At 52.9% G+C, this 27,031-nt stretch overlaps 1 protein-coding gene across 1 annotated transcript in view; it reads left to right on the top strand.

Moving 5' to 3' along the window:
• Window positions 1–27,031, top strand: part of VAMP7 (vesicle associated membrane protein 7) — an 81,672-nt gene that overhangs the window by 26,243 nt on the left and 28,398 nt on the right. Inside the window, exons 2-3 of the mRNA XM_078664059.1 lie at window positions 6,846–7,003; window positions 24,671–24,728. Of these exons, the coding sequence (XP_078520185.1) occupies window positions 6,858–7,003; window positions 24,671–24,728 (204 nt within the window). The 5' untranslated portion in view covers window positions 6,846–6,857. The remainder of the gene's footprint in view (window positions 1–6,845; window positions 7,004–24,670; window positions 24,729–27,031) is intronic.

The following is a 27,031-nucleotide window of genomic DNA, read 5'->3' as shown; positions in this document are numbered from 1 at the left end:
CGGTGAGTGGGGCCCCGGGGGCATTCCTTCTTTGAGCCCGGAGAGACTCGGGCCGCATATTTGATTTAGAGCCCCTGCGAGGCTCTGGGGGCAGTTTCTGTTTGCTCTCAAGAGCAGCTCCAGTTGGCAGGGGGCCGCTCCAACGCTCCGGGGGCATTTCCTTTTCGAGTCCCAGAGAAGGACTCCACCGTTGGGCTGCATTTCTTTTGAGCCGGTCGAGGCTCCAACATCCAGGCGGCACCTTTGTTCATAGAGCCACGAGGGCTCTAGTGCCTCCCTGTTCCGCCGGGTCCCCTGAGAGGGACCCCACGACCCGCTTTTGTTTCCTGAGCCCTGAGAGAGGCTCGAGGTGCCAGATTTGTTTGCAAGCCCCGAGAGGCTCTCGAGTCCCACATTGTTGTTTTAAGAGCCCAGAGAGGCTCAGGGGGACATTTTGTTTCTGCAGAGCCTGTGAGGCTCCCACATCGTGTTCGCCCCACCAGTGTTCAGAGCCTAGAGAGGCTCCCACGTTGGCCCCATCATTTGCACCAGTTGCCAAGCACTTTGTGGGCAACTGCTCCGTTTAGGCCCCTGACACTGGGACACAGGGCGTCCTAGCCCTAGAGAGGCCAGTTGGCCTAGGGACAGTCACAGGTGGTGACTTAAGTGAGTTTGGCGCAATTGTTCTTTTTCTGCACCTCTGAATGTGTTTTTATGCGTCATGTGCCTTGTTCTTACACCTCTGAATGTATTGTTGATGCATCATGTGTCATGTTCTTACACCCCTACAGGTATTGTGATACTTAGGTGGTTGTTTTTCTCCTAGTGCAGGTGGTGCTAGTGAGGTCCTGGTTACCAGTAGTTACTGGTTGTGTGCTCTATTTTTATATTTTGTGCTACAGTGATTTATACTCTAACTTCTAAGTGCTATTTCTAAAAAGTGTTACTTCTAAAAGTGCTGATTCCTGACAGTGGTCCAGGTGGCCCTGTCTTGTACATATCCCCTGTAAATTCTGTCCGTGCCTCTGGCACATTGTAAAGTGTGTGTTTTCATCTAATGTGTTTTGGTGTAATACAAAGGCTATTTTTACATATAACCTTGTGTGGAGTTTCCTTTGTGGTGGGCCTTTGGGTGTTGTTGCTGGGGTGCGTGCGCAAATACTTAACTCACATCGCCTCCAAGTTTAGCCTTGCTGCTCGCGCCACGTTACCTAGAGGGTGAGCAGGGGTTATCTTGGCGTGTAACTCCCTTGCCCTGACTTAGGAGTGGTGGTTTCTGACTGACTTTGGCGCAAGCCCTGGCCAGCCAGGGATCCCATTTCTAACAACTGTATATTGTGCAACTTATCATATGCTAATTAAGTAACTTGTATTGTGCTTTTACCTCTGACCTCATAAAGAGTGCAGAGGGTTTGTGTTTAGAATAAATACATATATATTTGATATATACCTTGTGTGGTGTCCTTTCATTTGGTATTCAAGGGATTATAATTGGTAAAACAGCTTACTTCACATGCTCTCTGAAGTCTTAGCCTAAGACTGCTGGTCCATGCTACCACTAGGATAGCTTTCTATAAAGTTAACTTTACAACCACCACCAATAAGGGTCGATTAGACTGTTGCAAGGTGCCCACTAGAACTAGTGGACATCATATCACAGGCTAACTTCTCACTGCCACCACTTTGAGAGCGTTCTAAGGTTGTCTGAGACCACTAAAATCACTATAAGGGTTGTCTGGAGCAGCACATGGTGCTTTACTTAAATAGGTGTGCACGGATACTAAGCCAGCCTCCTTCAGGTAGTCAAGAGGGTGATCGCAAATATCTTTCGCAACAGAAAGGGATTTGAAACTCTATCCCTCTTTCAGCTGGAATCAATTCAAGGATTTTAATGCTGGCATTAAGTGATCATGGATTTAAAGAACAGGAAGCACGCATGCAGCCTGGTTCTAGACTGTTACTTCTTGCATCCAGTGATGCAGCTAGGTCAAGCAGTAAGACGCATTAGGTAGGTTTCCGGAATCATCCTCTACCTGAAACGGACACTGATGTTGTCTGTGTACATATGGGACCCAGTCTTGAGAGTATCTAAAATGTGAGTAATGGGTGTCATGTGCGTTGGGAATATTGGTGGTCCCAAGAACACGTCTCAAGGTACATCGGAAGAAATATCCCAGTGTAATTTTGAAGGAAATTTTCAAACCATGACAGTGCTGTTACAGTTCTCAGTATTTCAAGACACACCCATCAGAATTTCCAAAAGAGGTATGCATTGCTTGCTGCTCACCAGAAATGTTCGCATAACATTTAGTAACCATATCTGTGCCTCAGTGAGACCTGAAGGTTGGATGAAACTCACTTATAATAATAATTTACGTTTTATAGAGTGCACAGCTACTTCTGTGAGGAGTGTCCCAGCGCTGAGCAGTTGGAAACAAGCTGAGGAGACAAACAGGGGAGGGGGCCTATAAAAGCCAAGTCTTAAGGTTTTTGGAAAACTGAGGCTCTGACAGGGATTGCCTCAGCCAAAGCAGAAAGGAATCCAGAGTTTAGAAGCAAGAAAGCAAAAAGATCTACTGCCATTGCAAGCTTTCTTGATTCTGGGCACTTGCTAAAGTAGTTCCTCCAAGGACCTGAGGCACCTTTTAGGAGAATATATAGCGAGAAGAGAGTGTAGATACTCGGCCCAGTCTTCCTATGGATCCTATAACCGTATCATCGGGCCTTAAAAGAAAGGCGCTTTTCCACTGGGAGCCAGTGCAGTTTCTGAAGTGCCCTACTCATAGATGCGTGCTTGGGGAGTTAAAGCAGCAGGCAAGCTGCCAAATTCTGTACTCGCTGGAGTCTCTTGATCATAGCCTGAGAGGCTCCCAGCTATAATTTGTTACAAAAGTCCACTAGAGTGACCACTAAAGCCTGTTTTCTGGGCCGAGAATCGTAGGAGATGGATAAAATGTTTGAGAGATCTAATAATGCCAAAACACTTCCCTGCTAAGGCTGTGATATGACTCTCAGAAGTGAGTTTATTGTCAAACGAAAAACCCACATTTTTAACCTTGGGATTAGGCTGAGGAAAGGCACCCAGGGATTTTGGCCACCAGGCTGAGGGCCAAACAGAGTGCTGCTTACCAGGGATCAGGACCTTGTGTTTAACTTCAGGCAGTTAAGGTCCATCCAGTGGGATACCTCAGAAAAGCAGGCCCTCAAAGCCGCGGCAGCTGAGTTATGGGACAAGGGGGCGATCAACTGAATGTCATCGGCGTAGGATATTATTTCGAAGCTGTGTCGCACAATAAAGTCCGACAGGAGACAGATGTACAAATTAAAAAAAGGGTAGGGCTCAGCGAGGAGCCCTGTGGAACTTCTGGAGGCAAAGGAACCACTTTGGAGCAGAAAGGCTTCTGTTGGACCTGGAGAGTTCGGTTTTCCAAGAAAGATGCCAACTACTTTAGGGCTTTATGGCCGAACTTTAATTCCATAACCGCTCCACAAGACGGCCATGGGACACGGTGTCAAAAGCCACACTTGTGTCCAGTTGCAGTAACGCTGCAGTGTCCCCATTGTCCATTGCCTGGCGCATGGACTCTGAGGCTAACAAATGGGCCGACTCAGTGCTGTAATGGGGATGGAAACCAGATTGTGTACTATGGGGAAAATTCCTTTCCTCAATGAAACCTGACACTTGCTGGTTGATGTATTTTTGAGCTACTTTAGATAAGGGAAGGAGGGGGATGAGCCTATAATTCTCTGACTTAGCCGGATCAAGAGCAGACTTTTTTACCAGAGGAACAACAGAGGCTTGTTTCTAGTTAAGAGGTACCTGGGCTGCCTCGAAGGAACTTTTAAGCAATTCCTTGAATACAGGAAGAAGTTCCATAGTAACCCACTCCAGGATACTAGGAGTGGCTGGATCAAAAGGAGAACCAGATTTGATGGAAGATATACACCCCTTCAGCTCAGCCTCATCAGTAGGTTTAAACTGGAGCAGGTGGTTGCTTTCCTCAGAAGGCTCAAACCAAGTGTCACAGTAGCCCCAAGACTGTGTTGGTTTGTTGACGACTTCAAGACTGAATTAGAAGTCATCAAAGATGTTTCGACATCCAAGAATGAAAGCTAAAATGGATAAAATGTGTGGAGTGTTGTCAAGAACGTCAGATGGGAAAATGGTAGGCCCTTTTTTAGGATGATAAAGGCAATCACACACAAAGAAGGAAATTCACCCTTAATTTATAGCTTCTCTGATTAGTCGTATATTACTCAGGGTAGAGGTGAGGTTGTGATAGACCCCAGCTTTATTTCCATTACCCTATTATTGTGATGTCAAAATTGGGTAAGGGTAGGAGGACTATGGAAAATTGACGGAGCCCTTTCAAGCGGTTCGCATGCGTATCCTAGCGCTGCCGGTCTTTATTTATGGGTTTCTGTATATTGCTTCACAGCTGCTTCAGTTTGCTGAATGCATAGAGGGAGAGGAACTATCCGCGATGGCACAACTCTATGCTTCTGGGCTCCTTACTAGAAGTGGCCCGTTAGGAACAGATGGGGTTATAAATCTTGCGTTGTTGTTTAGGAAGTCTGATTCAGTTTATGGAATTCCATAGTGGATCATTCAACATTAAGGCATCATGTTTGGGCGAACAGGCTGTGTTCCTGAGCTCAGGCATTTGCTGATCTGGTATCTGGAGGGAGTGGTATTTAGGTATCCAACGGCGCCTCAATGCCAAAAGAAGCCCTGCTTATCGCCTTAAAAAAATGAAATTCATTACCTACTCGGTACCCTACCCTCGGAAGCAAACACTTGCAGGTTATTAAAAATAGAAATTCTGTATTTTATGTTTGTGCTTGTGCATAATTTCTCAGGAAGACAGAACTGTGCTTTTTGACCTAAACCACCACTGCTTAAACTAAAGGAACAAACCTCATGATGCGTTTTGCCATGCAGTCATTGGTCTGTTTTGTTGTGTTGAGGAGGTCCATGGAACCACGCAGGGTCAGAAATAAATCGACTCCATGTGATGAGATTTTCAATAGTGTTCTAAAAAGACATATCTGGTCTGACTTCTGTAAGAACGACCGCCTTGGAAATGCGTTTGTTAGATACCCAGATCAATTGATGTCTTATATCACTGAAAATGTTGAACCACAGCTTAGTTTTAATGTGTACACTTTGTAAGTTCACAATAAAATCATTAGGCTCCATAGAGCTATGTAACTGTGGTGCAAACAGAAGGGAATGCTGCCTTGATTCTGGGCTGCCAGAAGCTTGGATGGCAACGAGGCCAGGCACACTGTGTGAATGCTATTGCACCAGTCCAGCCTTCAAAACCTAACCACTAGACTCTTGCTGGCTGTGTGAGACGGTAGTAGAACAAATACAAATAACATGTGTATTAGTCAAGGGCTGTGGAAGCATGTTTGACTGCTTTCATGGGGCTGCATAGGAAAGGTCTCTGTGGAAGAGAACCCTGAGGTTGCGGGCTTCCTCAAATGGCATATTGAAGATGGCAAATTGAATGGAAATGCACTTTCTCTACAGAAAAGAAGATGTATGCTTGGATGGTGTCATCCTTCTTGCTGAAGTTGTGAATGATCACAGGGCCAGAGCATAGGGGAAAATCCAAACTCTGTCAGGGGGCAGTAAGATGGTAAAGTGACCCTTGGAGACTTGGTCTTCTTTGAAGACATGGTTGTGAAAGAAGGTGGCTTCAGAACTGCTTGACAATTTCATCCATCTTCTCTCCAGTTCTCTGACAGATATTTTAATCGTTGGTCATTGAGGCCTTGAATCAGAACCATTGATTGCTGTTTGTTGGTAACTTGTCAGGCTCCAAGGGCTTACCAGGGCAGCTGTCAGACTTATTTTGTTTTTAATGTGAGGGGAATATTGTGCGAGGAATCAGTACCCTTGAAGCTTTTAGCAGTGAGTGCCTGTAGGAGTGAAGCTACTTAAATTAAAATGTTGTGGTTCTGGGAGGTCCTACGGGTTGGATAGGTCTGCCATAATTTTATCTTCACGTGAATAGGATCAGTAGATCATTGTTTTTGGAATCTGTTCGAAATGAGATTTAAAATTAGATTACCTTCGCTTTTTAATAAATGTAGGGTAAAATTCCTAGTTTTTGACTTTTTAATGTATCTGTTCTAAACAAAACCAATATTTTTTACATTCTGGAATGAAAACAGTCTGGAAGCAATAAAGAAATCGGGCAGCTATCTCACGAGTCTGAGTTTGAGCTGCACCGTTTGATGTGGAGTGCTGCAATTCTGTTGATCCAAGTGATCGCTTACGTTTAGTCCAGCTTTGCGAGCCCTTTGATCTAAGGCCTATCGACACAGGTTGATTCACACTGATGTTTCAGAGTTACCATAAACCACTCCTATCTAATCGATATTCATACCGTGCTCCAGTTTACTGGTTAGTGCAGTTTATTAAAATGCCAGCCCTGCCGGCGGGTACTGATGTGGGTCACTGGAGGCCAGATCTAAAGGGATGCACTGTCCTTAGGCCCGGCTTTGTAGTGTTCATCTAAAGATCACAGTGAAGCAAGACTCTCCTTTCAAACCCACACTTGAACGTTGGCATACATTTTGTTTCAAAGTTGTCCCCTTGGGGTTTATTTGAAGAATGATTCTGCAAACCTCCTGCACTAAACATCACATGATCATATCCTGTGGGGTGTGGCCACACATATTTGAAATAGTTGGTTGTGTTGGCTCATTGGGTAGCTACGGGCCCATGGTTTGTGCAGATCCTCTCTCTAGCGCTTCTCCTGTTCATTACCATGCAATTCGAGCCAAAAGCTTGCATATTTGTGTTGACCGAGGCAGCCTTTTGTAACCTGTTGTTCCTGTCTTTCTATCGGCAGGTCTGATCCACCATGGCCATCCTGTTTGCTGTCGTCGCCCGGGGTACTACCATCCTTGCAAAGCATGCCTGGTGTGGGGGGAACTTTTTGGAGGTGACGGAGCAGGTCCTGGCCAAAATCCCCTCCGAAAACAACAAGCTTACCTACTCTCATGGCAGGTGAGTGCAGCCTGGCATTAGCTGCTCCGCATGGGCCATGCTGGCGGGGATGAGTAGAGGGTGTGGGGCAATAGGGAGATAGGGCGTGCAGAAGGGTATATGGTGTGGATGAATATGGTGCTTTTTAATTTGTGATTGAGCATACCCTCAGGATTGATTGCCACGATTAAAGAATCCTATTTTCTCATATTTGAACGTGCCTGATGGAATGTTTAGTCCAGAGTGTGTTAAAGTCAGCCTGGGCTGGTTAATGTTGAAGAGTTGGGGGCGGCCAAGGCTGTCACTCAACGCCTGCAACTGGTCCAAAACGCTGCAGCGCGCCTTCTCAGCGGTTGCCGCAAAACTGACCATATATCCAACCGCCTCCGGGATCTCCACTGGTTGAGGGTTGAAAACCGAGTGAAGTTCAAGGCCCTCACTTACATGCATAAGATCAGGCATAAGGTGGCTCCGAGTTATCTACAGACCCTAGTAAAACCTTACTTTCCTTCCCGTTCCCTCCGCTCCTTCTCTCAATGCCTCTTCTCAGTTCCCAGGATCAAGCTCTCCAGAATGGGAGGTCGCTCCTTCTCTTACTTAGGGCCCAAGTTGTGGAATTCCCTTCCTCTGGCCATCAGGTCTGAGGACAGCATTATATGTTTTCGTAAAGCCGTTAAGACCTGGCTTTTCGATCTATAACTATTTGGCCAACCATCTCTTGTTAGCTGCAGTATCTTAGCGCCGGTAGACCCTTACGGGTAGCTGTCGCGCTCTACAAGCTTAAATAATAAAAAATAAAAAATAAATAAGAGTTGAGTTGCAGAGACTAATCCTACAGAAAGTGTGCTCTTAAACATAGGAATGTGAAATAGGTGGTGCATGCAACATAGATACATTGATTATTTCAGTGGTAGTCATCATGTGCTGGAAAATGTCAAATAAAAATTTAACTTTATGTTTGTTTATATATTAACTCTATTAAAATGCATATAATTTTTCTTGCATTCTAAAACCACATACAATGTTTAATAGTGAACTTGTGCTGAACTTGCTGAGCATTCACCCAGGAGTCGAGCTCGGCTGCAGTGCCTTTGTTCCTGATACCTAAACCCCTCGAGGTCAGGCTCAGCCTCTGGTGAGGGAGCTCATGTGGGAGTCATGTGGCTATCATTGGACCAAGCAGGAGATTAAAAGCCCCTGCCCGGGGTCGGCAGTGCTTCAGTGTTCCTTTCAATAGTGGCAGCAGAGGGGCCACTGCACCCCTTGTGCTCTGTTACTGGGCACTGTTCTGTGAACTGCACATCATTTCTGACAGTGAAGCAATTGTTATCAACACTCCCCAGGGATAGGGCTACTCCCAGAAGAATCATACGTGCTTCTTGAGCCCCAGGCCATGAGGCATGGTGAGACCGCGTCTACTTCAGCAGTAGGTGTTTACTGGATGCAGAAGGAGAGCTCGGCTATACCACGTAAGTGAAAGATAACCCAGAACAAAAGCAAACCGCATCCCTGCGTGCCATACACTCTGACCTGGGAGAAATCGTAAAAAACGTGTCCGTGCCATGCACCATCACAAAACCTCACAATTCTCACCAACCTTTTTAACTTTCTTCTTTGAATTTCACTTAAATGAAATGGCAAGTTTTACAAAGGTGCCCAAAGCTTTTCAGCATTTATCCAAATTCTCAATGTTATGTTTTTTTACCAAAACTATCAGTGTGTTCCAGTATGATTGCATACAAATGTAAGCTTCTCAGATCTGTGCATAACCCTCCAGTCACAGATGCAAGGGCAAAGTTTCATAATTCGTACTTTATAATCTGTCATGCTAATTTTAACAATCAGTTCATTAAGAGCCCGACAATACATAACAATCTTAAATGATTTACACCACATTCTAAAATAAAGAATACAAATATAATTACACAGTCCTCTCAAAATCTGCAGATTGTTCCTGGATAAGGCTTTACCTCCGCATAAACGCTACATAACTCTTAGCACGTCATTCCAGGCATTCCGCCATGTGAGGAACCGCCCAACCTTCCCCATGGGCACAAACAGTACCTAAATCAACAGGAGAACACTACTTTAGCTGCATTGTGCCACGGCCGGAGTGATATCCATGGTATCCAACCTAAACCTCAAGGCGACGGCGTCTGACAATAATCTGATGGTTTTCTCTCAATATATTGACTTCAGAAACCTTACTCTTGCCTTGCAATGTATTTGATTTGGGCAACTTAATAATACACGAAGTACCATCTCAAAAACATTTTCACTGCATTTGTTAATGCTTTGCCCCCTCCATGCATCTGTTTGAGATGCCTTTGGAACCCGCCATCAGTTTAATACGGTGCTGAACATTCAGTGATACCAAGCAGTGTATTGAGACTGTGCCTCTCCAGTGTTTACAGGAGTACAGAAAGCATTGTAGTGCTATAACGATAGTCAGTCAGTCAGTCAGTCAGTAAACTTTATTCGGATATCCAAGTATCCACAAAAGACAATACATTAAAAACACCCTAATAATAAAAAGATCGCCATGATACATGTACAAAAAGCCAGAATTATGAATCAAACATCGACTGTCTTGCTCGAAAAGCTATACGCAAAAAAGTGCTGGTGCGAAAATAATTTCATCCTCATCCAGAGTTAATATCATCAGATAACCATTTTCCAAGCTAATAGGTTTACGTTTTCTAAAATACTGAGTTAAAAACCAATTCATATATTTCATATAAAATTTACAAAAGAATAAAAAATGCAGAACGGATTGTTCACTCGTGCCATCACACGGGCAAGACAGGGAGTCAAAATCATTATGATGGCCAAGGGGGAAACAAAGTGCAAATTTAATAGTGCCAGCCCTTAAGCAGAATAATAAACCACGCTCCCAGTAGCTCATCTGGAGTGTCAGATAGCCGGGCAGTAGTGGGATCAGAAAAGCCTAAGACAAATAAGAGGAGACAGTTTTCTTCAAAGATTCCCTGTGGTGTCTTTCCCTGGCACAAAGTGTGTACAAAGAATTTCGCAAGTCATTTTTAGGTGGGAGGGCATTAACAGAATAATTATTAAAAATACTTCCTTGATTGATACTACTAAGACTTTTATACACTTCCAAGAGCCAGGGAATGTCCATGCACTTATCACAATTCATACAATCAGTAATAATATCTTTTGTGAGTAGTGCCGCAGGGTTCTTCCAAATAGAGAGCCAGAAGAGGGCTGGGCGTGCACGAACAAAGTCTTCAATAAAATTCACGCCCAGTTCTTCGTGACAGACGTATTGGGGAGTACAAATAGGAACACAAAGTGTCTTTCTAAGAAACCTGTTCTCCTCATACTGTATAGGGAGGCTCTTAGCGAAGCCCCAAACCTCTGCTCCATATGTGGCGACTGGAATACATTGGGCTTTGTAAATCTTTAAAGTTGCCACTAGGGAGCCTGTGTATTTTGGGTGCGGTAAGCTGAGGATGGAATTTCTGGCCTTTGAGAACCTACTCCTGGCATATGCAATGTGTTCGGTCCAGGAGTGGTTTGCAGCAAAGACCATCCCTAAATATGGAAAACTATTAGTAGACCACAGCTTATCAGTGCCCACAGAAATACAGCCCAGCTGTCGTTTTTTAGGGCCACAGGACATAATAAAAGATTTGTTAAAATTGTTTTTTAAATCAAGGGACTCCATATGGTCAGCGAACCCCTTGACCAGGGCACGTAGAGCATTCGGGGTGAGGCCCATAATCGCTGTGTCATCCGCATTTAATAATAAAACAGGTAGGGGTTTACCCTTTATTTTGGGAATGTCATGTGTAATTCCAATTAGGGTTTTGTGCAGGCCGTTAATATAAATGATAAAAAGAAGGGGGGCCAGCACGCAGCCCTGTCTTACCCCCCTGTGGACCTTTATAGCTTTAGTTACTTCACCCTCCTGGCCAATCCTCACACAGGCATTAAGATCTTTTGTGCACTTTTTAGCTTATTTGCACAGAGATTCGTCCAGGCCATAATTTAAAAGGGCTGTCCAGAGCTTCGATCTATTCACAAGATCAAAGGCAGAGGACAGATCCATAAAAGCAAGATAAAGTACTGATTTACGTGCAATATTGTATTTGCCTAGGATAAGGTTTAGGTTGAGACACTGTTCAATGGTTCCTAAAGTCAAAAGCTTCTTCCAATGTAGCTTTTAGTTCTCCTCAATTCTATATTTCTTATGGTACTAACGTTTGCTTCGGACCAGGCTGCTCACAAGCGGAGCACTTGAGATGTAGCTCGCCCACGGTGAACCTCTTACAACAGGGGTGACTATCATCCTATGTCCAGGCCAAGTCTCGCAATTGGTGTCTGTTAATTAAGAGTCCTGGGCTTACAGGCCTTTTCATTGATGGATGAATGGGTGACCCAGGCTGGTTGGATTGCCTGGTTAGACCTGAGCGTGACCTCTTCATTGCCCCTCCTCAATCAATCAATCAGGTCATTTGTAGAGCGCACTACTCACCCGTAGGGTCTCAAGGCGCTGGGAGGGGGGGGGGTGCCGCTACTGCTCGAACAGCCAGGTCTTGAGCTTCTTCCTGAAGGAGAGGTGGTCTTGGGTCAGGCGCAGATTGGTCGGAAGTGAGTTCCAGGTCTTGGCGGCCAGGTGGGAGAAGGATCTTCCTCCTGTTGTCGCTCTTCGGATGCGGGGGACGGCGGCGAGGGCGTGGTTGGTTGATCTGAGGAGGCGCTTGGGAGTGTAGAAGTTGATCCGGTTGTTGAGGTAGCTCGGGCCTTGGTCGTGTAGGGCTTTGTGTGCGTGGGTGAGGAGACGGAAGGTGATTCTCTTGTTGACCGGGAGCCAGTGCAGATCTCTCAGGTGTCCGGAGATGTGGCTGCGTCGGGGGATGTCGAGGATGAGTCTCGCCGAGGCGTTCTGGATCCGTTGGAGTCTCTTCTGGAGTTTTGCAGTGGTTCCGGCGTAGAGGGCGTTGCCGTAGTCCAGTCGGCTGGTGACGAGGGCTTGGGTGACCGTCTTCCTCGTCTCGGTGGGGATCCACCGGAAGATCTTACGTAGCATGCGCAGGATGTTGAAGCATGACGAGGAGACGGCGTTGACTTGTCTGGTCATGGAGAGGGAGGAGTCCAGGATGAAGCCCAGGTTGCGTGCGTGGTCCGTCGGTTTGGGTGCGGTGCCCAGGGCGGGGGGCCACCAGGAGTCGTCCCAGGCGGAGGGCGTGGAGCCCAGGATGAGGACCTCCGTCTTGTCTGAGTTCAGTTTCAGGCGGCTGGTCGTCATCCATTCGGCTACGTCTCTCATCCCTTCGTGCAGGTTGGCTCTGGCGGTGGCGGGGTCGTTGGTCAGGGAGAGGATCAGCTGGGTGTCGTCAGCGTAGGAGATTATGTTGAGGTTGTGTTGGCGTGCGATGGTCGCGAGGGGGCTCATGTAGACGTTGAAGAGGGTGGGGCTCAGTGAGGATCCTTGAGGGACGCCGCAGATGACTTCGGTGGCCTCTGACTTGTACGGTGGTAGGCGGACTCTTTGTGTTCTTCCGTCGAGGAAGGAGGTGATCCATTCCAGTGCCTTCTCCTGGATTCCGATGTTGCTGAGGCGCTCTATTAGGGTGCGGTGGCAGACAGTGTCGAAAGCCGCGGAGAGGTCCAGGAGGATGAGGGCCGCTGTTTCTCCGTTGTCCATCAGAGTTCGAAGGTCGTCGGTGGCGGCGATGAGGGCGGTCTCGGTGCTGTGGTTCGCTCGGAAGCCGGACTGTGAGGGGTCGAGGGATCCATTCGTCTCGAGGAAGGCGGCCAGCTGTTTGTTGACGGTCTTCTCGATGACTTTGGCCGGGAACGGGAGGAGCGAGATGGGACGGTAGTTCTTGAGGTCGGTGGGGTCTGCTGTGGGTTTCTTGAGGAGAGCGCTGAGTTCGGCGTGCTTCCAGCTCTCAGGGAAGGTGGCGGAGTCGAAGGAGGTGTTGATGATGTCCCGCAGGTGGGGTGCGAGGACAGCGTCGGCTTTGTTGAAGACGTGGTGAGGGCAGGGGTCAGTCGGAGATCCGGAATGGATGGAGTTCATGGTGCGGATGGTGTCTTCGGTGCTGATCGGGGTCCAGGTGCGGAGGGTGGTGGTGGGTGGCGTCGTTGCGGTTGTGGCTTGCGTTGGTTGGTTGTTGAAGCTGTTGTGTATGTCCGTGATCTTGTTGTGGAAGTAGGACGCGAGGGAGTTGCAGAGTTCTTGCGACGGGGTGATGTCATTGTTTCCGGCGTTGGGGTTGGATAGCTCTTTCACGATGTTGAAGAGTTCCTTGCAGTTGTGTGCGTTGTTGTCCAGCCGGTCCTTGTATGCATTTTTCTTGGTGGCGCGGATCAGTTGGTGGTGTTTCCGGGTGGCGAGCTTGAGGGTGGTCATGTTGTCCGTCGTTGGTTCCCTTCTCCAGGCTTTCTCGAGGGCTCGACAGTTCTTCTTGGAGCTCTTGAGTTCGTCGGTGAACCATGGTGTTTTTCTGCTGCAGGATCTGCTGGGTGGGGTTCTCAGAGGGGCGAGTTCGTCCGCGCAGTCGTTGATCCATTTCGTGAGGTTGTCGGCGGCCTGGCTGGGGTTCGCTGAGTTGGCGGGAGGGTGCTGGCTCAGGGAAGCGGTGAGCTGGTCGGCTGTGATCTTGTTCCAGCTTCTTCGAGCAACCTGTTGCTGGTGGTGGTGGATCGTCGTTCTTCTGAAGGTGAAGTGGACGCAGCTGTGGTCCGTCCAGTGGAGTCCTGTTGCGTGGCTGAAGGTGACGTCTTTGCTGGATGAGAAGACGGCGTCGAGTGTGTGTCCGGCGAGGTGGGTGGGGGTGGTCACCAGTTGCTTGAGTCCGAGGTTGTCGAGGTTGTCGAGCAGGCTGATGGTGTTGCGGTCGTTGTTGTTCTCCAGGTGGAAGTTGAGGTCCCCCAGGAGGATGTAGTCGGCGGAGGGGAGAGCGTGCGGGCTGACGAAGTCGGCGATGTCCTCGCTGAATCGTGTGCGTGGTCCCGGGGGTCGGTAGATCAGGGTGCCTCTGAGGGTGGTCTTCGGGTTGGTGTGGATCTGGAAGTGCAGGTGTTCAGCGGTGGTGAGGGTGTCATCGGTGTTGGTAGTGATGCGGATGGTGTCTCTGTGGATGATGGCGATGCCTCCTCCCGTCTGGTTGGCGTTTCGGTCCCTCCGGGTGATCTTGTAGCCCTCTGGGATGGCGATGGCGATGTCTGGGGCTGAGGAGGCGTTCATCCAGGTCTCGGTGATGAAGGCAACGTCGGGGGTGGTGGTGTCGAGCAGGTTCCAGAGTTCTACGGCGTGTCTGTGGACGGAGCGGGTGTTGAGCAGGATACACTTGAGGTGGGTGCTGCTGGAGTTCGGCTTGGCGGGTGCAGGGAAGGTCCGGATGCAGGTGAACTTGCAGGCGTGGCAGCTGAAGGGTCCGTGGGTGTGCTTCGGGGCGGCTCGGTGACATCCTGGGATGTGGCCGGTGTTGAGTGCGATGAGGTCGGCGGCGCTGTAGGTTCGTCGGGTCGGCTTCCGTCGGTGGGGGCCAGGGGTCCTGGCGCTGGGCGCGGTCCAGGCGCGGACGGGCGCAGACGGGCTTACCTTTGGCGCGCCTTCGGCGCACAATCGGCGCGCCCGCTGCGCGTCAACGCTGCGCGTGCGCACGGTCGCCATTTAAGGCGAAGTGCGCGGGTGGGCGGGTCAGCTGGGAGGCGGGAGCGGGGAGGGAACACAAGGAAAAAAGGGGCGGGGTCGCAAGTGGTGGCGGGAAGCGGGGGCGGCGAGGGAGGCGGGAAACAGGACAGGGGACGGCGAAACAGGCACAAATTCCAGAAAAAAGACGCTAAACACGGGCCAAAAAGACTAGGGGAGAAAAAATACAAGCACAAATTACAAGTAGCGCAAAACAAGGGCAAAGACAAGAGAAACCAAAGCAAGCACAAATGCAGTCAAAACAGGCAGCGAGGCAGCGCACAGCGGAGGGGCACACGCAGCAGCTGGTGGCCGTGCGGCGCGGGGGTGTCCCACAAGTGGGACACCTCCTGTCTTTCATGTTTCCATACTTCTGATGCCTCTCCTTCAGTCACCTCCATGCACAAGCCCATATAGCCAGATTTGTTCTGTTTGCATCAACACAGTCTTCAGTGGAACAAGGAAGGAATCTTTGTGCTCACCACACTGTTAGACCTGTTTGGAGAAGTCAGCCCATGGCGTGCCAAGGGCATGTCCACCACAATCACCTGAACAGAACAGTGTGTTTTACTTTCCTTCTCAACCCACTCTGTGAGCTGTGGGAAAAGACCTGAATCTCAGTCCCAGTCCCCGACAGAGGTTGAACTCCTCCTGGAGAAACATGCACGTTAACTCTGTTGGCTAAACCCAGAAGTGTAGGTGCTCCTCAAGTTCTCAGTAGCTGCTGGGACTGCATCTGCTGCCACTGCTTCAGAGCATCTATCTGTCTAGAAGCCAGGTTGTCATGGTTATCTTCAAACTGCAAAGCTAGGTTTGTCTGCATTGCATTTAGCTGCCATTCCATAGTTTTGGTACCAGGCTTTTGATTCATGATAACTGCTTGCTGCCGTTGTGAATTCAGATCCCTTGTCTGCTGAGATCCAGCTTTAAATGTGTTGCAGTCCAATGTTCTCTCTGAGTACCATTGTCTGATTGATGAGTCCAGAGCCTGGAGTGCTGTTGCTGCTGCCCACCCCTACCTGAAGGTTATCATCTCCAATAGTAGAGTTCTTAGTAGTTTCTCATTTCAGAGGGAGGAAGAAGTTTTGGTTATGCCCTGGCACCTGATGTGAGAGGGGAGCGCTCAACTAGCCTTCAGGGTAAACTGCTATTGCTGTGTATGATGGCCTAGGATCTCTTTTAACCCTTGTGACCATGCTGCCATCACCCCACTCCTGTTGGGTAACAGTTGGTGGACCCTTCCATATTTCCCCGTGACTCTGGAGTAGGGCCTGCCTGACTGCAGAGGCCGCATTGCTCCAGAGACTACCGAGCTGGCATTGCTTCAGAGACTGGAGAGGCGGTATTGCTCCGGAGACTGGAGAGGCGGTATTGCGGTATTGCTCCGGAGACTGGAGAGGCGGCATTGCTCCGGAGACTGCAGAGGCGGTATTGCTCCGGAGACTGGAGAGGCGGTATTGCTCCGGAGACTGGAGAGGCGGTATTGCTCCGGAGACTGGAGAGGCAGCATTGCTCCGGAGACTGGGGAGGCGGTATTGCTCCGGAGACTGCAGATGCGGCATTGCTCCGGAGACTGCAGATGCGGCATTGCTCCGGAGACTGCAGATGCGGCATTGCTCCGGAGACTGCAGAGGCGGCATTGCTCCGGAGACTGGAGAGGCGGCATTGCTCCGGAGACTGGAGAGGCGGCATTGCTCCGGAGACTGGAGAGGCGGCATTGCTCCGGAGACTGGAGAGGCGGCATTGCTCCGGAGACTGGAGAGGCGGCATTGCTCCGGAGACTGGAGAGGCGGCATTGCTCCGGAGACTGGAGAGGCGGCATTGCTCCGGAGACTGGAGAGGCGGCATTGCTCCGGAGACTGGAGAGGCGGCATTGCTCCGGAGACTGGAGAGGCGGCATTGCTCCGGAGACTGGGGAGGCGGCATTGCTCCGGAGACTGGGGAGGCGGCATTGCTCCGGAGACTGAGGAGGCGGCATTGCTCCGGAGACTGGGGAGGCGGCATTGCTCCGGAGACTGGGGAGGCGGCATTGCTCCGGAGACTGGGGAGGCGGCATTGCTCCGGAGACTGGGGAGGCGGCATTGCTCCGGAGACTGGGGAGGCGGCATTGCTCCGGAGACTGGGGAGGCGGCATTGCTCCGGAGACTGGGGAGGCGGCATTGCTCCGGAGACTGGGGAGGCGGCATTGCTCCGGAGACTGGGGAGGCGGCATTGCTCCGGAGACTGGGGAGGCGGCATTGCTCCGGAGACTGGGGAGGCGGCATTGCTCCGGAGACTGGAGAGGCGGCATTGCTCCGGAGACTGGGGAGGCGGCATTGCTCCGGAGACTGGGGAGGCGGCATTGCTCCGGAGACTGGGGAGGCGGCATTGCTCCGGAGACTGGGGAGGCGGCATTGCTCCGGAGACTGGGGAGGCGGCATTGCTCCGGAGACTGGGGAGGCGGCATTGCTCCGGAGACTGGGGAGGCGGCATTGCTCCGGAGACTGGGGAGGCGGCATTGCCCCGGAGACTGGGGAGGCGGCATTGCTCCGGAGACTGGGAAGGTAGCATTGCTTCGGACACTGGAGAGGCGGAGACTGGAGAGGCGGCATTGCTCCGGAGACTGGAGAGGCGGCATTGCTCCGGAGACTGGGAAGGTAGCATTGCTTCGGACACTGGAGAGGCGGAGACTGGAGAGGCGGCATTGCTCCGGAGACTGGAGAGGCGGCATTGCTCCGGAGACTGGAGAGGCGGCATTGCTCCGGAGACTGGGAAGGTAGCATTGCTTCGGACACTGGAGAGGCGGAGACTGGAGAGGCGGCATTGCTCCGGAGACTGGAGAGGCGGCATTGCTCCGGAGACTGGAGAGGCGGCATTGCTCCGGAGACTGGAGAGGCGGCATTGCTCCGGAGACTGGAGAGGCGGCATTGCTCCGGAGACTGGAGAGGAGGTATTGCTCCGGAGACTGGAGAGGAGGTATTGCTCCGGAGACTGGAGAGGCGCCATTGCTCCGGAGACTGGGGAGGCGGCATTGCTCCGGAGACTGGAGAGGCGGCATTGCTCCGGAGACTGGAGAGGCGGCATTGCTCCGGAGACTGGAGAGGAGGTATTGCTCCGGAGACTGGAGAGGCGCCATTGCTCCGGAGACTGGGGAGGCGGCATTGCTCCGGAGACTGGAGAGGCGGCATTGCTCCGGAGACTGGAGAGGCGGCATTGCTCCGGAGACTGGAGAGGAGGTATTGCTCCGGAGACTGGAGAGGCGCCATTGCTCCGGAGACTGGAGAGGCGGCATTGCTCCGGAGACTGGAGAGGCGGCATTGCTCCGGAGACTGGAGAGGCGGCATTGCTCCGGAGACTGGAGAGGAGGTATTGCTCCGGAGACTGGAGAGGAGGTATTGCTCCGGAGACTGGAGAGGCGCCATTGCTCCGGAGACTGGGGAGGCGGCATTGCTCCGGAGACTGGAGAGGCGGCATTGCTCCGGAGACTGGGGAGGCGGCATTGCTCCGGAGACTGGAGAGGCGGCATTGCTCCGGAGACTGGAGAGGCGGCATTGCTCCGGAGACTGGGGAGGCGGCATTGCTCCGGAGACTGGGGAGGCGGCATTGCTCCGGAGACTGGGGAGGCGGCATTGCTCAGGAGACTGGGGAGCCGGCATTGCTCCGGAGACTGGGGAGCCGGCATTGCTCCGGAGACTGGAGAGGCGGCATTGCTCCGGAGACTGGAGAGGCGGCATTGCTCCGGAGACTGGAGAGGTGGCATTGCTCCGGAGACTGGGGAGGCGGCATTGCTCCGGAGACTAGAGAGGCGGCATTGCTCCGGAGACTGGAGAGGCGGCATTGCTCCGGAGACTGGAGAGGCGGCATTGCTCCGGAGACTGGGGAGGCGGCATTGCTCCGGAGACTGGGAAGGTAGCATTGCTTCGGACACTGGAGAGGCGGAGACTGGAGAGGCGGCATTGCTCCGGAGACTGGGGAGGCGGCATTGCTCCGGAGACTGGGGAGGCGGCATTGCTCCGGAGACTGGGGAGGCGGCATTGCTCCGGAGACTGGAGAGGCGGCATTGCTCCGGAGACTGGAGAGGCGGCATTGCTCCGGAGACTGGAGAGGCGGCATTGCTCCGGAGACTGGAGAGGCGGCATTGCTCCGGAGACTGGGGAGGCGGCATTGCTCCGGAGACTGGGGAGGCGGCATTGCTCCGGAGACTGGGGAGGCGGCATTGCTCCGGAGACTGGGGAGGCGGCATTGCTCCGGAGACTGGGGAGGCGGCATTGCTCCGGAGACTGGGGAGGCGGCATTGCTCCGGAGACTGGGGAGGCGGCATTGCTCCGGAGACTGGGGAGGCGGCATTGCTCCGGAGACTGGGGAGGCGGCATTGCTCCGGAGACTGGGGAGGCGGCATTGCTCCGGAGACTGGGGAGGCGGCATTGCTCCGGAGACTGGGGAGGCGGCATTGCTCCGGAGACTGGGGAGGCGGCATTGCTCCGGAGACTGGGGAGGAGGCATTGCTCCGGAGACTGGGGAGGCGGCATTGCTCCGGAGACTGGGGAGGCGGCATTGCTCCGGAGACTGGGGAGGCGGCATTGCTCCGGAGACTGGGGAGGCGGCATTGCTCCGGAGACTGGGGAGGCGGCATTGCTCCGGAGACTGGGGAGGCGGCATTGCTCCGGAGACTGGGGAGGCGGCATTGCTCCGGAGACTGGGGAGGCGGCATTGCTCCGGAGACTGGGGAGGCGGCATTGCTCCGGAGACTGGGGAGGCGGCATTGCTCCGGAGACTGGGGAGGCGGCATTGCTCCGGAGACTGGGGAGGCGGCATTGCTCCGGAGACTGGGGAGGCGGCATTGCTCCGGAGACTGGGGAGGCGGCATTGCTCCGGAGACTGGGGAGGCGGCATTGCTCCGGAGACTGGGGAGGCGGCATTGCTCCGGAGACTGGGGAGGCGGCATTGCTCCGGAGACTGGGGAGGCGGCATTGCTCCGGAGACTGGGGAGGCGGCATTGCTCCGGAGACTGGGGAGGCGGCATTGCTCCGGAGACTGGGGAGGCGGCATTGCTCCGGAGACTGGGGAGGCGGCATTGCTCCGGAGACTGGGGAGGCGGCATTGCTCCGGAGACTGGGGAGGCGGCATTGCTCCGGAGACTGGGGAGGCGGCATTGCTCCGGAGACTGGGGAGGCGGCATTGCTCCGGAGACTGGGGAGGCGGCATTGCTCCGGAGACTGGGGAGGCGGCATTGCTCCGGAGACTGGAGAGGCGGCATTGCTCCGGAGACTGGAGAGGCGGCATTGCTCCGGAGACTGGAGAGGCGGCATTGCTCCGGAGACTGGAGAGGCGGCATTGCTCCGGAGACTGGAGAGGCGGTATTGCTCCGGAGACTGGAGAGGCGGTATTGCTCTGGAGACTGGAGAGGCGGTATTGCTCTGGAGACTGGAGAGGCGGTATTGCTCTGGAGACTGGAGAGGCGGTATTGCTCTGGAGACTGGAGAGGCGGTATTGCTCTGGAGACTGGAGAGGCGGTATTGCTCTGGAGACTGGAGAGGCGGTATTGCTCTGGAGACTGGAGAGGCGGTATTGCTCTGGAGACTGGGGAGGCGGCATTGCTCTGGAGACTGGAGAGGCGGCATTGCTCTGGAGACTGGAGAGGCGGCATTGCTCTGGAGACTGGAGAGGCGGCATTGCTCTGGAGACTGGAGAGGCGGTATTGCTCTGGAGACTGGAGAGGCGGTATTGCTCTGGAGACTGGAGAGGCGGTATTGCTCTGGAGACTGGGGAGCCGGCATTGCTCCGGAGACTGGGGAGCCGGCATTGCTCCGGAGACTGGGGAGCCGGCATTGCTCCGGAGACTGGGGAGCCGGCATTGCTCCGGAGACTGGGGAGGCGGCATTGCTCCGGAGACTGGGGAGGCGGAGACTGGAGAGGCGGCATTGCTCCGGAGACTGGAGAGGCGGCATTGCTCCGGAGACTGGAGAGGCGGCATTGCTCCGGAGACTGGAGAGGCGGCATTGCTCCGGAGACTGGAGAGGCGGCATTGCTCCGGAGACTGGGAAGGTAGCATTGCTTCGGACACTGGAGAGGCGGAGACTGGAGAGGCGGCATTGCTCCGGAGACTGGAGAGGCGACATTGCTCCGGATACTGGAGAGGCGGCATTGCTCCGGAGACTGGAGAGGCGGCATTGCTCCGGAGACTGGAGAGGCGGCATTGCTCCGGAGACTGGAGAGGCGGCATTGCTCCGGAGACTGGAGAGGCGGCATTGCTCCGGAGACTGGAGAGGCGGCATTGCTCCGGAGACTGGAGAGGCGGCATTGCTCCGGAGACTGGAGAGGCGGCATTGCTCCGGAGACTGGAGAGGCGGCATTGCTCCGGAGACTGGAGAGGCGGCATTGCTCCGGAGACTGGAGAGGCGGCATTGCTCCGGAGACTGGAGAGGCGGCATTGCTCCGGAGACTGGAGAGGCGGAATTGCTCCGGAGACTGGAGAGGCGGCATTGCTCCGGAGACTGGAGAGGCGGCATTGCTCCGGAGACTGGAGAGGCGGCATTGCTCCGGAGACTGGAGAGGCGGCATTGCTCCGGAGACTGGAGAGGCGGCATTGCTCCGGAGACTGGAGAGGCGGCATTGCTCCGGAGACTGGAGAGGCGGCATTGCTCCGGAGACTGGAGAGGCGGCATTGCTCCGGAGACTGGAGAGGCGGCATTGCTCCGGAGACTGGAGAGGAGGTATTGCTCCGGAGACTGGGGAGGCGGCATTGCTCCGGAGACTGGGGAGGCGGCATTGCTCCGGAGACTGGGGAGGCGGCATTGCTCCGGAGACTGGGGAGGCGGCATTGCTCCGGAGACTGGGAAGGCAGCATTGCTTCGGACACTGGAGAGGCGGAGACTGGAGAGGCGGCATTGCTCCGGAGACTGGGGAGGCGGCATTGCTCCGGAGACTGGGGAGGCGGCATTGCTCCGGAGACTGGAGAGGCGGCATTGCTCCGGAGACTGGGGAGGCGGCATTGCTCCGGAGACTGGGGAGGCGGCATTGCTCCGGAGACTGGAGAGGCGGCATTGCTCCGGAGACTGGAGAGGCGGCATTGCTCCGGAGACTGGAGAGGCGGCATTGCTCCGGAGACTGGGGAGGCGGCATTGCTCCGGAGACTGGGGAGGCGGCATTGCTCCGGAGACTGGGGAGGCGACATTGCTCCGGAGACTGGGGAGGCGGCATTGCTCCGGAGACTGGGGAGGCGGCATTGCTCCGGAGACTGGGGAGGCGGCATTGCTCCGGAGACTGGGGAGGCGGCATTGCTCCGGAGACTGGGAAGGCGGAGACTGGAGAGGCGGCATTGCTCCGGAGACTGGAGAGGCGGCATTGCTCCGGAGACTGGAGAGGCGGCATTGCTCCGGAGACTGGAGAGGCGGCATTGCTCCGGAGACTGGAGAGGCGGCATTGCTCCGGAGACTGGAGAGGCGGCATTGCTCCGGAGACTGGAGAGGCGGCATTGCTCCGGAGACTGGAGAGGCGGCATTGCTCCGGAGACTGGAGAGGCGGCATTGCTCCGGAGACTGGAGAGGCGGCATTGCTCCGGAGACTGGAGAGGCGGCATTGCTCCGGAGACTGGAGAGGCGGCATTGCTCCGGAGACTGGAGAGGCGGCATTGCTCCGGAGACTGGAGAGGCGGCATTGCTCCGGAGACTGGAGAGGCGGCATTGCTCCGGAGACTGGAGAGGCGGCATTGCTCCGGAGACTGGAGAGGCGGCATTGCTCCGGAGACTGGAGAGGCGGCATTGCTCCGGGGACTGGGGAGGCGGCATTGCTCCGGAGACTGGGGAGGCGGCATTGCTCCGGAGACTGGGGAGGCGGCATTGCTCCGGAGACTGGGGAGGCGGCATTGCTCCGGAGACTGGGGAGGCGGCATTGCTCCGGAGACTGGGAAGGTAGCATTGCTTCGGACACTGGAGAGGCGGAGACTGGAGAGGCGGCATTGCTCCGGAGACTGGGGAGGCGGCATTGCTCCGGAGACTGGGGAGGCGGCATTGCTCCGGAGACTGGAGAGGCGGCATTGCTCCGGAGACTGGGGAGGCGGCATTGCTCCGGAGACTGGAGAGGCGGCATTGCTCCGGAGACTGGAGAGGCGGCATTGCTCCGGAGACTGGAGAGGCGGCATTGCTCCGGAGACTGGAGAGGCGGCATTGCTCCGGAGACTGGAGAGGCGGCATTGCTCCGGAGACTGGAGAGGCGGCATTGCTCCGGAGACTGGGGAGGCGGCATTGCTCCGGAGACTGGGGAGGCGGCATTGCTCCGGAGACTGGGGAGGCGACATTGCTCCGGAGACTGGGGAGGCGGCATTGCTCCGGAGACTGGGGAGGCGGCATTGCTCCGGAGACTGGGGAGGCGACATTGCTCCGGAGACTGGGGAGGCGGCATTGCTCCGGAGACTGGGGAGGCGGCATTGCTCCGGAGACTGGGGAGGCGGCATTGCTCCGGAGACTGGGGAGGCGGCATTGCTCCGGAGACTGGGGAGGCGGCATTGCTCCGGAGACTGGGAAGGCGGAGACTGGAGAGGCGGCATTGCTCCGGAGACTGGAGAGGCGGCATTGCTCCGGAGACTGGGGAGGCGGCATTGCTCCGGAGACTGGGGAGGCGGCATTGCTCCGGAGACTGGGGAGGCGGCATTGCTCCGGAGACTGGGGAGGCGGCATTGCTCCGGAGACTGGGGAGGCGGCATTGCTCCGGAGACTGGGGAGGCGGCATTGCTCCGGAGACTGGAGAGGCGGCATTGCTCCGGAGACTGGAGAGGCGGCATTGCTCCGGAGACTGGAGAGGCGGCATTGCTCCGGAGACTGGGGAGGCGGCATTGCTCCGGAGACTGGGGAGGCGGCATTGCTCCGGAGACTGGAGAGGCGGCATTGCTCTGGAGACTGGGGAGGCGGCATTGCTCCGGAGACTGGAGAGGAGGTATTGCTCCGGAGACTGGAGAGGCGGAGACTGGGGAGGCGGCATTGCTCCGGAGACTGGAGAGGCGGAGACTGGGGAGGCGGCATTGCTCCGGAGACTGGAGAGGCGGAGACTGGGGAGGCGGCATTGCTCCGGAGACTGGAGAGGCGGCATGTCTCCAGAGACTGCAGAAGTTCTCTCCTTATTGTTCTGAGTCGGCTGTGTCTATCTTGCATCCAGTGATTGTGGTGGCATGTTTCCCTACTGTGCAGCTCACTACTTCTGCTCGCTGTAGCCGCGGCACACCAGTTACCACAATAACCATGCTTCCTGATATGAGTACAGTGACTGCAGTACAAATCTAACAGGCAGTCACACATCCAATGGAATCTAGCAGGTGTTTGACTTTTCCGCGCAGAACGTACACTGCACCTGGGCTGCGTTGTTGAACACCTGTGTTACTTACCAGCAGTTGCTGTTAGTAACTTTCTGCATGCCAGAGATATTGCAGTTAATTCTATACTTTTATAAAAAATTTTACTGCCTGGACGTTCCAGTTATATTACCAGCACCTGGAGTGTAAACCTTGACTGCTCGCACTCCCTGCACCCAGACATTGGATGACCAAGCAGGAGATTCTTGGTATTCGGTGAGCCTGCAGTAGTATCTGGTTCCTGAGGTTTACAAGGCCTCACCCAGTCCTGGTTAGTAGAATTGCCCCTTTGCTACGGAGTTCTGCTGTCCATGGAGAACAAGTCTTTCACGCACATCAAGGGCTTCAAGTGACATCATAGCTTACACTTGAGGTGTGTGAATGTTAACAGAACTCATTCATTGAAAATGGAACTATGATTTACGTTTCTCAATGCATATTTTAGTGGGCTTCTCATTCGTTAACATCAAGACACAATTCACATGAAATCTAGCAACTTATTCACTGATACTACATAATGTAACAAACATAGGGGTTTGGGACCCTTGTTGTTTACACACTAACAATAGTCCTTTTGTGTATGAGTTTTCTGTTTGTTCTCCCATACTGTACCGCACTCCTTCATGCCACAAGGACGGACTCGGACAAGTGTAAATGGATCAGTAACTGAGATGTGCCCGTGTCTGCTTTCTTTCCACAGTTATCTGTTTCATTACATCTGCCAAGACCGGATCATATATCTCTGCATCACTGACGATGTGAGTATTGGTGTCTTTTGTGTTCAATATACTAATTTATGTAGTTTGGATAAAAGGAGATTGCATATAAGAGTTGTTTGCCATGGAACCACTCTATTTATTTAATGACAACACTGTACCAGTATATGAGGGCTAGAGAATATAGGGTTACTGCATTCAGGGTTTGGTGGATGTAGGTAGACTGAATACATGAAGTGGGGACTAGAAGGTCCCTTTCTATTCAAAATGTGATTACAGGGGCTTTTTGTGGGTGTGTTCAAGATATATCCAAACAGGGTGTCCACAATATACAGGGTCAACTCTCCTTATTCACTCCCTTGCACAACAAATGTGATGACAGTTCCACATTCACAGAAGCTGTGAGAAATTGGGTAGTTGTTTGAGGGGGGTGGGGGGGGTGAAACTCTAATCAATCCATTGACACAATTTCCAACTGAACATGGTTGAGAACCTCAAGAATTCATGTGGGTTGGGTTTGGAATAACTATTTTTTAAAGCCTATGAGTATGTTATTGTTGTGGCACCACACTTCAATATAAAGCATACCTAGGCACACCAGGCAGCGTCAATTAAACCCGAGGTAGCAGTACCTCTGCCTGTATCACATCAATCTGTCTGTATTTTACTAAGAGGCCAAGCTCTTCCAGACATTTCTGAGCCGGCCAGAGGCATGGAATAACATTGTCCATAATGTTGACTGAAATTCCAACACCTAGTGTGACGTGAAATATAGAATATTTTTGGGCTTATAAATTTGACTTAAAAGGTCCACAAACCTGATTTTTTTTTTTCATCATAATTGCGGTAGTAATTTTTTCCCCAAACGTTAGCCACTGACCGAACATTCTTTTTGTTGAATGCAGTTTACTGTGTTGCTCCATGTTCTACAATAATCATCGAACATGCTGATTATGGGTATTGGACGAAGCCTTTGCTAAAGTTTTGGTTACTGGTTCCTGGTCATGCGCGATTTTACGCTATTGCTGCTACTGTATTGAATTAGAATTTTTGCTTTTTAAAAATTGCTTTTTACAGCATACTTTCACTAGCTGTTTCCCGCGATGCTGAAGTGCCAACTCACTTCCTGGTGAACGCCCACTAGGGGCATCCAACTACAGAGGGTGGGGGAGGACCTAAGGCTGCAGCCAGCCATATAATGCTGGTTGCAGCACGGGAGCACAGTGGGCGAGCTAAAGGCTCGCCAAAGGCAAGCCCGTCTGTAGCCGCCAGGGGCCAGCCACAATGCCCATATTTTAAACTACACCCAGTCAGATCTAAAGTTACTACACTCTAAAAACTACCCTCTCAGTCCATCTATTGGCCCCGAACTGGCTATGTTAGGGATCATAGAAAATAGGGTCTCTTTCCCAGACCTTGATCAATCTCTCTGTCGCAGGAAGCACCCAGAGATGGAATAACCACAGGACACCGGAATTAACAATCACATAACTAAACACTCGCTCCTTGGCAAAACACAAACTAGATTTATTCCACCTATTGGATTCAACTAAACGAGACATTCTTTTACTAACCGAAACCTTGCTCTCACAGAAGTCCGCACCGATATCTTGGCCGTCCGATCCAACAACTACTATATCTTTCAGGCGAACCGACCATTTGGGAAAATTGGTGGAGGGGTGTAGCCGCATAATACGTCAAAATTGGAATTCACCACCCTCATTACGCTAGACATCCCCTTGGTGGACTATCTAGTTATGATATTCTGGTACCCCTAATTTGTTTACTGCTATATAGGCCCCCTCGGAACATGCCCCTTTCCCCCCAAATATTAGGTGAGCAGATGGCCTATCTAATAATCAACCATGCTATAATGTTGTTGATCGCGACTTCAACTATTGGGCCAACAATGTGATGGTGGACCACACTCTGCAGAACTGAACAATCAACTTAGTGGGTTGAACTGTACTTGACACGTAACATCCCCACACAAGTCACCAAATTTGGATATCCAATCTTAGTGTCCGCACTGACAGTGTCCCCTTGCACACGGTCTGATCACTCTCTAATAAAGTTTGTGATCAACAAAATAACTACAGACAAACCCCCAGTCAAAGGAGGGCTAATGGCAAGGAATTGGAATAGCATTGACATTAATGCCTTTTGTAGCTCACTGGCGAACCAGTTCCCATTAATCCGTTAACCTAAACGAGGAGAACATCACAGCTTGGTTAACAGCAGCTAGCAACAAACATGCCCCGGTCAGGACAATGAAAACAGCCAAGCGTCATGAGGCCCAGAGATGGTTTTGAGAAGATTTAAAGACTCAAAAACTCCCTGCGCCA

The sequence above is a fragment of the Lissotriton helveticus genome, chromosome 10 (assembly GCF_964261635.1).
Source record: "Lissotriton helveticus chromosome 10, aLisHel1.1, whole genome shotgun sequence".
NCBI classification, from domain to species: Eukaryota; Metazoa; Chordata; class Amphibia; order Caudata; family Salamandridae; genus Lissotriton; species Lissotriton helveticus.
The sequence above is the reverse complement of the archived record's forward strand: the minus strand, read 5'-3'. Positions and strand labels throughout refer to the sequence as shown.